General features: G+C 35.8%; 1 protein-coding gene across 3 annotated transcripts in view; it reads right to left on the bottom strand.

Moving 5' to 3' along the window:
* Positions 1-11,775, bottom strand: part of Galnt7 (polypeptide N-acetylgalactosaminyltransferase 7) — a 151,215-nt gene that overhangs the window by 8,414 nt on the left and 131,026 nt on the right. For 2 of the 3 annotated variants that reach the window (XM_004852934.4, XM_021264937.2), the window contains exons 7-11: positions 9,009-9,126; positions 7,471-7,593; positions 5,571-5,789; positions 3,625-3,723; positions 2,465-2,593 (exon numbers count right to left, since the gene is read on the bottom strand). In XM_004852934.4, coding sequence (XP_004852991.2) covers positions 2,465-2,593; positions 3,625-3,723; positions 5,571-5,789; positions 7,471-7,593; positions 9,009-9,126 — 688 coding nt within the window. Of the gene's footprint in view, positions 1-2,464; positions 2,594-3,624; positions 3,724-5,570; positions 5,790-7,470; positions 7,594-9,008; positions 9,127-11,459; positions 11,643-11,775 lie in introns of all 3 variants that reach the window. The other variant, XM_004852933.4, reaches the window with a different exon arrangement.

Below are 11,775 nucleotides of genomic sequence, written 5' to 3'. Positions count from 1 at the left end.
ACAATGAGATGTGTCAATATTTGGAAGATCTGTATACTTTAGTGAACAATATTTTCTGAATGAGCAAGGTATGGTGTAAAAACTCATATGAATTAAAGCTTCAATCAAAGTATAAGAGACCAATATGTTTTATTGTCTAAACAGGACAAAATGTTCACTGATACAGTTTCAGATTCTACACCACAAATAACTTTTAAGAAAGTACCACTTACTGAATTGTGGTGTAATTTCAAAGGATAGTCACAATTTTCTGAAAAAGCTATTAAATTACTTTCTCTTCTAACTGGAAGTTTGTTTGGGGCTAGATTTTTTATATATACCAACCAAAACAACAAAGTATATCAGATTCGATGCAGGATCAGTATAACTCCAGCTGCCTTCTATAAATCAGATATTAAAAGGATTTATAAAATTATAGAATGATGCTGTTTTTCTATTTTTATTTTTTTAAAATAACTATTTTAGAAAAATAGTTATTTTTCACTAAAATGTTAATTACATTAACATATCTTGAAGTTATTATTGTTATTTTTATATGACTTAAAACCAAAGTTTTATAAATTTCTCAGATTTAATTTCTAATTCCAGAAATAATGTTAGTAATAACCTATATAAACAAAACCTGTCTGGGGAGAGTTTTAATAATTTTGAAGAATGTAGCCAGGCATGGTGGTGCACACCTATAATCTCAGTGCTCGGAGGCTGAGGCAGGAGGATAACTGCAAGTTTGAGGCTAGCCTGGGCTACATAGTGATTTGAAGACCAGCATGAACTACACAGTGAGACCCTGTCTCAAAACCAAAACAAAGCAAAACATATTTCTGAAGAACATAAAGGGAATCCAGAGACCAGAAAGTGTGACAACTACTACCCAAGCTGATGTCCTTACTTCATCAGCACATACTTCAAAATGTTTTCAGAACTATTTTCCTAAAAGTTTCTTATCACAACCATCCTCAAATACTGTCAATCACTCCCCAAAACTTACAAAATAAAATTCGACATTCTTTCATACAGAGTACATCTTAGGGATACCAAATCAAATGTAATTTTCAGAATTTTCTACACATTTTCATGCTATACATTTGCTTATCTGGTTCTCTCATTTATTTTTCACAGAAAGTCTTTTTATAATTCAGACTTGGTACAATGATACTCACTATATGACATATCTATGCAATAACTACTTCTGTTAATCTCTTTTGCTTTTTAATGGCATTTTATTTATTTTTTCTTCTCTGCCATTACATAACTAGACATGTGAATAGTAATGTCTGATGTACAAATATAAATGCAGTGCTGTGTACTTTTAAACATGTATAATCCATTTTTTATCCATTACTACTTTGTGTGTGTGTGTGTGTGCGTGTGTGTGTGTGTGTGTGTGTGTGCGCGCGCGTGCGCGGACGTGCGCGTGCTGGGCGTTGAACTCCAGGTCTCACTGTACCACTATCCACTACTTTTTGATGGCGGTTTCTGGTGTCCTGGCTTTCTATTTCTATTTTACTCTTTTTCTCATGGATCTCAACCACTTACTGCTATTATTCATTTTTGTTAGGGAAAATAAATGCTATTCTTTAGGGTTTATTAACCTTTTTTCTAAGTTGTTATATGAAGAAATCAGCAATTGATACATATTTTCCACTTCTTGGTGATGATCCAGGAAAGATGTAACTGGGAATATTAAGCTGGGTCATAATATCATTATTACATAGCAAACAAGTGTTTACCTGATAGGTGGGGTATTATAAAAATATTAAATAAGTAAACTTGAGGGTTACCAGCTTCTTTCAGTTTAGAAAAGCTTTCTCAATATTCTGTTTCATAATAAATTGATTTTAGCCAAAATCTAGACTTTGAAAACTATACATAAATCCATTAATATGCTTGAGTTCTCAACTTGACACAGAGCTTTAAATACACAGAGATGAAATAGAGAAATTGGCCCAGCACATTGCCACATGAATAAACTTGACCCTTAAAGCAACTGGCTGTCTTTATCCTGTTGTATTTAGCAAACAATGAGAAGGAAGTAGTGAAGGTCTAGAGCTCTAGGTTTTATTTGTTTGTCTCTGCCTCCACCTACTGGATAACATGAAATATTAACCACATATTTTTAATGCCATAAATATGCCATTGAGATTCTGAAAATCAGATTTTGATCCTAGAACAATGGTAGTGATTGTTTCATAGAATACTGATTTTTCCTGAGTTACCGAAATTAACAGTGGGTCTTTACAGACCTCACTGTGACCTCATTCACATGACAATATTGTACCAGAGAACAGAAGTGATACCTCAAATTCAACCAGTGCCAGGAAAACCTATACAAATGACTAAATGAGAGGAAAATGCAAGTCGATTTACATGCAGGTTTCAGATTTATTCACCTAAATTCCATGTGCTAGGTGTTACTGAAAATGAAACAACATATATTATTTCAGGAGTTGAAACACAAGAGTACCTTAAAGTATTGCCATTCCTTAAATTCATTTAGATTACAGTGCGTAATCATGACTTTTGATCCGTCAGGCCCTTTTGTCAAACACTGATCATATTGCATGAGCTGATTTGCTTCATTGATTCGGAAAAGCTATTAAGAAAAAAAAAAGAAAAAAAATAATGGAGCCAACTTCCCTGCTGATATACACTTTACAAATACAAAAAAGCAACTTAACTCTTATATAATTGAATTGAATAACTAACTTATAGTTCTACAAATTTTCTGTGTTTGAAACTTAGTCCCTAGGTAAGAAATGCAAATATTCTGAAGTCAGTGAGGATTCCTATTAACACTTAAATGATTATGTTCTTTAGCCTCTAAAATACAGAATAGGTCATTAACACGTTATTTATTATGTACCAATAATGTAAGAAAATGAAAATTGCAAACAATCTTGATATATTTCACAATCTAAATTATATATGAGAAAAATATCCACATAAATAGGAAAATATATTAGTAAAATACACATTACTGAAGCATATTTGCAAAAACACTGCTACAGAGTTAGGCCTACTCAGTGGTAACAAATATATACTCCCATAAGAATATATCATAATTTCATGGGGCCAGGGATTTAGCTCAGTGGTTCCAGCGCCTGCCTCACAAGTGCAAGGTCCTGAGTACGATCCCCAGTACCAAAAAAAAAAAAAGAATATATCATAATTTCTTATTTAAAGACATGAACTCCAGATTCTGATTGCTTATGTGAAAACCAATATAGCTATTATCCTGCTTAATTAAGTAAATGCTTTAGTACTGTCAGTGATTTATACAGTGTTCTACTTTATCAAAATAAAATGACTGTCGGGCATGGTGGATCACACCTATAATTCCAGAACTTTGGGAGGCTAAGGCAGGAGGTCAAGTTCAAGCCTAGCCTAGGTAACTTAGCAAGAATAAAAAAATTTTTTAAAAAGGGCTTAGAACGTAGCTCAGTGCCTAGGCCCTGGATTCAATCCCTAATACTGAGAGAAAAAAATTAATATATATTTACATATATAATTTTTGATATATCATTTAAAATTTTGATATATATATATATCAAATTAAAAACCAAACTAAGCCCCATGGTCAGCATCTCAATACAACCAGCTTGAACACAAAAGAAAGTGACATACCTGATTCCCTCCCATCCTGTGGCAAGGTCCCAGTTCAACAAAGCCTCCATTTGTTTTTCCCATGCTGTCAATGCAGTAAGCAGTTTCAAAACCTCTGATCTAAAAATATGAACAAACAACCAAAAAGCAAGAACGTTTTATCTGTATCAAACTTTTGCATCAGAGTAAAAGTTGATATTAAGGCCAGGAATTTAGCTCAGTGGCAGTGCACCTGCCTTGCAAGCGCAAGGTCCTGAGTTCGATCCCTGGTACCAAAATAAGAAAAAAAAAAGTTTCATATCAAATATTACAGTTCACAGGGAAATCTGGGCATGTGTAATGGCAGATTAATATTGTCTTTTCATATTTTTGAGAATACCACTCATCTCTTTGTGGTCATGAAGTCAACAATGAAATGAGCTCATTCTAAGGGCACTGGCCTAAGTTTTGCCATAAAATACTACAGAAGAAAAAATAAAAAGATATCATTAAGTATAATTTCAGAATCATAACAATTCATAATAATGAGAATCAAAGTTACTTAACCACAGTGGTAACAGTTACTAGCCTGAGACATCTAGAACAGAATCAGATCTGTAGGTACTTCTCTCTGATAGCTACAAAGTACTTTGGTAGCTGCATTAAGAGGTCTGGGGACAAAGATCCTGGTACATAAGGCAGGCAGGGGGATTTTTCTTTGATGATGGATAATGTAGGTGAAAAGGTAATGCAGGTTTTTATCTTTGAAATGTTAATTTTCTATCAAAATAACTTTTTAAAAATAATATATATTTATCTCAATTATAAATCACCATAGTATTTGGATAAAATGTTTCATTCATTCATTCATTCAGCAAATATCAACAGCACACTCTTATGTAAGAGCTTTTGAAGATACAAAGATGAACACATCATGGTCCTGACAACCGTCACAGCCTATGGGAGGAGGGGTAAGTGCCATTCAGGAGGGAGGATGCAGAGGAAGCAGCCTCCCACCAGCCTGGAAGAGCTCTGAAGACCACCCAGAAGATAGCAAACAGACATGGGTCAGGGAATGCTGAGAAATGAAGGTGTCAGAATGGGGAAGCATTAAACTGAAGATGTATTCATATATGGTAGAGTACAAGGAGGAGAGAATTCTATTTACCCATTCATTCATTCATGCATCATTTACTCATCCATCAAATACTAAGTCCCTACTATGTGTCAGGCATGTTTTGGCTCTGAGACGCCAGTGATCTCACATTTCTAGGAAAGACAGTATACAAATTATGTATTTAACACAAATAAATCATCTACTGTGTTAGAAAGTGGTAAGTGCCATGAGGAAAAGACAGGAAGTTATGCGAGGAGGGGCTGGGGAGTTAAGTGTGTTGCAGGGCAGATCTCACCGCGAAGGGGACAGGTAAACAACCTCAAAGGAAGAGGAAGGATTAGAACCGAGTGCAGATGTGTGAAAGGAAGCACTGTGGGGAGAGGGAACGGCCAAGGTAGGAGCACGTCTGGAGGAACCAGCAAAGACAATGGGCAGGAAAGCTGCTAACAGGGGAAAGTGAGGCCAGAGAGCAGGCCAGATAATGCAGACCTGGGAGGCCCTAGAAGGGACTTTATCTTCACCTGAGTGAGCGGGGTGGCTTGAATTGCATTTTACAAAGATCACTCCGACTGCTTGTTGTGTTTAGTACAGGGTGGAGGAAGGCCAAAAAATTAGTCTTGGCTTAGACCAGGTAAGAAAGGGTCAGGCTTTGGAGCTGGAATATGAAGTATGAGAGAAAGAGAAGATTCAAAGAGGACCAGGGTAGACAGCAAAATGGCTGGGTGTTCAGGGCAGTGGTAGTTGTTTAGGGGAAGGGTGGTAGATGTTTTACCTAAAAGTCTCAAAAATTCTTTCCCTTACACATTTCCTTCTATCTCTGCCTTCTCCCAAACACAAATACATTGAAATGTGGGTATCAGCTGATACTTACTTCTCCCCAGTCAACATTCTTCGGGGGCAGAGGGTAGTGTGAGGTGATATCATAAGCTATTTCATCCATGAACCACTTGAAACTTTTACAGTTATGATCTTCTCGGAATTTTTTCAGCTCAGATATATCACCATAGAGTAATGCCTTTGATTCAGGACGACTAGCATAGAAGTAGTCTTTATATTCATCCCACCAAACCTCTACAACTCTAACATAATTCTGAAAAAAGAAAATTAATATCATTTTGAAAAACAGAAATAACTTCAATGACATAAGTAGCCTATCTTAGATACATAAAATATGACCATGATACAAGAAACTCATTTCTATACAACTTGGTATTTAATTAAACAACAAATGCAAGTAAGCTAATGACTCTAATATGTCATTTGCCAAGCATAAAAATGTCATGTGTGTTCAACTAAAAAGTGACATACACAGAATTTGATCTTGAGCTGGCAGATCATAAATTCCAGGGGTGGCAAATATGGCACCAAGACCTCTTGGTTGGCACGCCGGCCAAGTCACCTGAACAGCTCCTCAGCAGCTGAGCACAGGATAATAGCACACACAAGGGCCATGCACACGCTCAGAAAGGAGTGTTGGTGCCAGACAATGACTTCATGAGCAGGTTGGGCACTCAGTCTCTAAAAGGTTCACCATCACTGATATATTTTAAGATAATGTATTTTATCCTGGTAATAGAGGAAGAAATTCAAACCTGGAGAAGGTTTCTGAGACCTAATACATGGGTTCCTTTTCCCAGAAAAAAATCTCTTTATTATAATCATACTACTGGTGTATGTAGGGGAAAATTTCATTTCAGAAACTATCAGGAAAGACAATGGCTCTGTTTGATAGAAGTCAGTTTTTCAGGTAACTGTCAATTTTTTTACAACTTTGATAGAACCATTTTACTATAACCTCAGATTAACTGGATACTTCCCTTAGTTTGTTCATATTAAGGAAAAGCAGCTATACAGCAATAAGTTGACATTATGGTAACTGAAAAAAAGCTAACTTCTAAGGTTTTACAGAATGTATGAATGATTGCATGAATATATGTGATTAAAACAGCATTTATTCAATTAAGCCTCTTGATCTATAAAGATCATTACCATCAGCAAATTTTCTCTATAAAAAGTCAGATAGTAAATATCTTTGGCTATATGGACCATTCAATCTATGCAGCAACTAGTCAACTCTGCTGTGGTAGTAAGAAAGCATGAAGGGAAGTTGTCAAAAACATGGGGGTGGGGGTTTCCATGACAAAGGCTATAAAAGCAAAAATAGACAAGTAAGATTAGAACAAACCAAAAAGCTCCTGCACAGCTAGGAAACAAACAACAGGGTGAAGAGATGCACTACAGAATGGGAGAATATATTTGCAACTTATGCATCTCATAAGGCATTAATGTCCAAAATATACAAGGAATTCAAACAACTCCACAGTAAGGGGAAAAAAAATCTGATTTAAAAATGGCCAAAGGATCTGAACAGATGAAGAAATTCTATAATTTCCAACACTATGGAGGGACATGATGTATGTTATGCATTATGTGATGTCTAATAAGCCAGGCACAGAAAGATAAATATTGTGTGATCTCACTCCAATGTGGTGGGTAAAAAAGTTAAACTCAGAAATTGAGAGTGAAATGGTGGTTAGCAGAGGATGGGGAGGGGGGCAGGGAGGGGGAATCAGTGAGATGTTGAGTAAAAGACACAAATTTCAATTAGATGGGAGGGATAGGTTGAAAAGATCTATTGTCACCATGGTTACTATAATTAATAACACTATGTTATACATATGAACACTACTATCATTTGTTAAATTGCTACTATAGCATGTGATATACAAATTCTAGTTTCCTATCCTTTTTCCCCTTTAACCCAAACTCACCTTTAGAGTTGGAGAAGACCCAACGTACAGGGGTGGAGGATTTCCTTGCCAGCCCTCAAGACGGTATATATGTCCAACACGAGAACAAGGAACAAATAATAATTTCCCACCACACTGCCATATCTATCAAGGAGAAACACATGTTGTGAAAGTTGTTTCAAATACAAGACAAATTATATCTGTAAAATTTGTTTCATAAATGTAAATCTTAAATCCCAATTAGATAAATGTTTATGTAATTCATAAAGTAAAATCATAATTATTTAAAAAACTCATACAAGGAAGGCAATGAGAATGTAATAATAAGTTGCTACTTGTAGTCACTAGCAACCTTTTCTCAATATAACCTTGTAGAGAAATGCAGATTCTTCATTCCTGACAACATTCAACATTTCCAATGCTAATGTATTTCCTACCTGGGTGATAATTATCCTCCTACTGGCTTCATCTTCAGCTTGCATCCACTTAACTCTAGCCTTATTTATGGTGAGAGTTTATTGTAGCTGAAGGGAAGCTTTGGTTCATGTTATTCCCTTACTTACTATCTTTGATATTTCTTCATTGCTTACCAAATTAGGTAAAAGTCTCATCAACTCAGCATTAAATACTCTTTCATATGGTCCTACTATACCAGTCCACTTTATCTTCTTAGATATATCTTCCTTATTCATGCTGCCTGATTCTGCCAAACTGCTCGTCCTTCCTTCCCGAATGCACTCTTTATGTTTACACACCTTTGTACCTTCTCCCATTCTACTTTCTTAGAAGTTCCACTCCCCTCCCTTTATCTGTTGCTTATTGACATCATGCTAGTTCTGCCTCAAATTCTACTTCCCAAACTGTGTTGTTTATGCCATTTTATGTCTTCTTCTTGTATTACTTATAATTCTAATCTCTTAGCAACTATAAATTCCTTGAGATCCAGGCCTAGGTTCCTCACAGGACACTGAAGACAAGAGGTAATGAATGCCCATTTAGCTCAAACTCTGATATAGTTCTCTCTCTTTTGGAAAATGGGGGTAGGAGAGGGGGTTAGGTGGGGTTGGAGCACAGAAGTTATTATTGCTCAAGGACAGCCTCAACAAGAGGGGAGGTGCTGTAGAGGGACAGCTGCAGGGTCAGTCTGAGGATGCAGGCACTGTGGGGATCTGCTTCTGTCTTGAATCATCATGTCTTACAGTGATAAAGGGTGACTGTGTCAGTGGATGATCAAGTGTGGCCCCAATATATGCAGATTTCTCCAGCAGAATAATATAATACAAGGCTGGAGTATACAGGAAGTCTGGGAATGGGGGAGGGAGGATGTTTCAATTTCTGAAGGTTCCCGGCCATAACTGAGCTGAGCCCTAAAAAACATGTAAATTCAGAGCTTGAATTTGCTTTATTTTTCCCAAAAGGTAATCACTTTTAAATCACTTCTTAGGATTTGGAGAGTCCACTATATAGATTTTTTTCAAAAGAAACTACCTTATCTGAAAACTACAAAAGTCAGTAATGACATAGAAAACTGCATTTGTTTAATTTAAATGAAATGTTACCTTGTAGGAAATCTCAAAGTTTTCCCCACCCCAAATCTGGAGACCTGGATCATATAGACCCAGTTCAAAGAAGAACTCTCGCTCAATGGCAAATAATCCACCAGCCATGGCTGGGGACCTAAGGGAAAAAAACAAAAACAAAAACAACATTGTAATAACCATTTAAAACAACCCCCCAATACACCTTTAGTAGAAGAATAACAAGCCTTTTCAAATACAGCCTAAATATGCATAGAAAAGACAAAACTGATGGCCAAACTTTAAGAAAATTACAGATTCTTCAAAAAACAATTTATTCATAATCCTTATTCTGAAACTAGTTTATTACAAATTAAGAGCATTGAGTCATCTCACCAGTAGAGGGCGCCTTGGTTCCTTTGTTGATTTAAAAATTAAGCTTTCATTTTAGTTAAAATAGAAATTTTCTCTTTCACTCCTAAACATTGAGCCATACAGCCGTGGTCTGATAACTGCTCTTGCAATGATTTATGAGTCATTCTGGGAGGAACGAAGCCATACACCATGGAAGAAGTCTGTCATTTTTTAATTTTATAGCTCAGGGGCTGGGGTCAAATAAGGGTGTAAATCACAGCCGAAGAGGCCCAGTTCATTCAGAGTTTGCAAATGTAGCTTAAGAATGACACAGGAAAATTTGGCATTGCTATTTACTATGCTGGGATGGACTGCAAAAGGGTGATCTGTGGCCCTTCTTGAATGGATTTTAAATTGGGTACTTTTTAGGGGCAAGAAAAAAAATTTTGATTAAGAACACATCACTCTCACAACTTGGGAGAAATGACAGTGGAATAATTTTCATCTGGCTCTGTATGCCTCTCCATTCTAGCTCAACAATTAATTATTAATACATCATGATTCTTAAGTTTTAGGAACTTAATACTGCTAGAGTATCTCACTCATCATCATACCTGATAGTCTACGTATCACTGAATTGTACTGATTCTACCTTGAAAATACATTTTGAATCTTTCTGCAACTTCACTGCCACCACCCTAGACCAAGCCAATACTACCTCAATTCTGTAACAAACTTGTGTCCTTTATTCCACTCTGCCTTATCCAAATCTGACTGCATACAGCACAGCAGACTCCTTTCCTCCTTAAAATGCTACCTAACTCACTAAATAGCATTATTACACTTATATTTCATATTGCATTTATTTAACCATCATTTAAAAAACCTCCATTATAAATGTGTCTCTTTCTTATCTTTACATATATTCCCATTTATCTCAGTATAAAATTGAAAATGCACCCTAATATGGAAACTAGTTGGTTATAGGCAAACCTTCCTTTAATTTTCTTAGCTCACTTTAGCCCACAGAATTAGCAGTAATATAAATGCACTCAGTGCCCTTTATTTTTTTTCTCCCAGAACTGTTAGGTAAAGCAGGTAAGCAGCAGATTCCTAGACCACTTTGAATAAGAAATCTTCAAATGAAAATTTGGAAAATGTCCAACAAGGCTTACAATTCTATAATTTCCTTATGTTTGCCAATCAGTATATTGCTATCACGATACGCCCAAATGACACTGAGGCACCTTCCCAAAATAGAGTTCGAACATTATCAGCAGTGTAACAGCAGGAGGAGACCAGAAGCAAACCCAGAGGATCAAATACTACTACTACTACTACTACTACTACTACTAATAATAATAATAATAATAATAAAAAAATCAGACACATTGTGGAGAGTGCTACACTAACATTTGAGCAAACATTTCATTTGGGGTTACTTTTTTCAAAGAGAATAAAATGTTCCAATTAAAAGATCAAAAGGGGAGAGTAAAATAAGTTATTCTACTTGAAGAACCACAAGAAGGGACAAAAGCTGATTTTGGAATAGAGTTTTCTTTTAATCAAGTACTCTTCTGAGAAGCAAAAAAGAATTCTATGTCACATTTTCTAAAGTTGTGTATTTTTATTCATCAGATTTAGTACAAAATTAATTAGGATTTAAAAATTAGCATATTAAGTAAAAGGGGGAAAACCCCCCAAATCTCTTGCTAGTATCTTTCATCATTAACATACACCAAAAGCATCAAAGTCTTGGATTATAAATAAATTATGCATTTTAAATTTGTAGAATGATATGATCGTCAAAAGAATAAAATTTGTTAACTAGTCTACAAGGATAGGATAGTAAAAGTTTTCTTTTTTTTACTTATACTTGGAACTAATAATGCTTTTTACATTAAGTTTTCTCCCAATGAAAGAGTGTGATTCTCAACAGAGGAGCTTGCATTTAGGGTAGAAGCAGTTTATAAAGAAGCAAGGGTGAATTTGTAGCTCTAAAAAAGTTTAAAGGAAGAAGCTCTTTCAGAGTCTGAGATAGCATCTACAGTTCTAACAACAAAATTTTAGCGTGGTAACAGGTTAATAGGTTAGCAGCAACTGGAGAAAAGAAGAATATGTAAGTGATTTAGTGATTACCGATACGGTTCAGTTTTTGTCTTTCTCAGTCTCTTCTCTCGAGGGGTCAGAGGCACCCGTTTCCAGAGCATACTCCAGTCCCATGCTCCTCGGGCATACCCATCTTCATCACCACCCCCTTGGGGTACAATTTGGTATGTGTTGCCATTTATGACATCTATAAGCGGCACAGTGCAAATGGTTCTGTATTGTGTTGATGATGTAGCACAGATCAAATGGAAACGTGTGTATGGACCCACATGTTTATACGAGGTTGTGGGGAAGGAAAAAAAGAAGTACTTAGATAAACATTCAACATTAAAAAAATAAAGCAATA

Source organism: Heterocephalus glaber, unplaced genomic scaffold (genome assembly GCF_053883595.1).
Source record: "Heterocephalus glaber isolate CG9 unplaced genomic scaffold, H.glaber_assembly_v1.0 deba00001461, whole genome shotgun sequence".
In the NCBI taxonomy this organism is placed as follows: domain Eukaryota; kingdom Metazoa; phylum Chordata; class Mammalia; order Rodentia; family Bathyergidae; genus Heterocephalus; species Heterocephalus glaber.
This window is presented reverse-complemented; position numbering and strand designations above follow the sequence as displayed.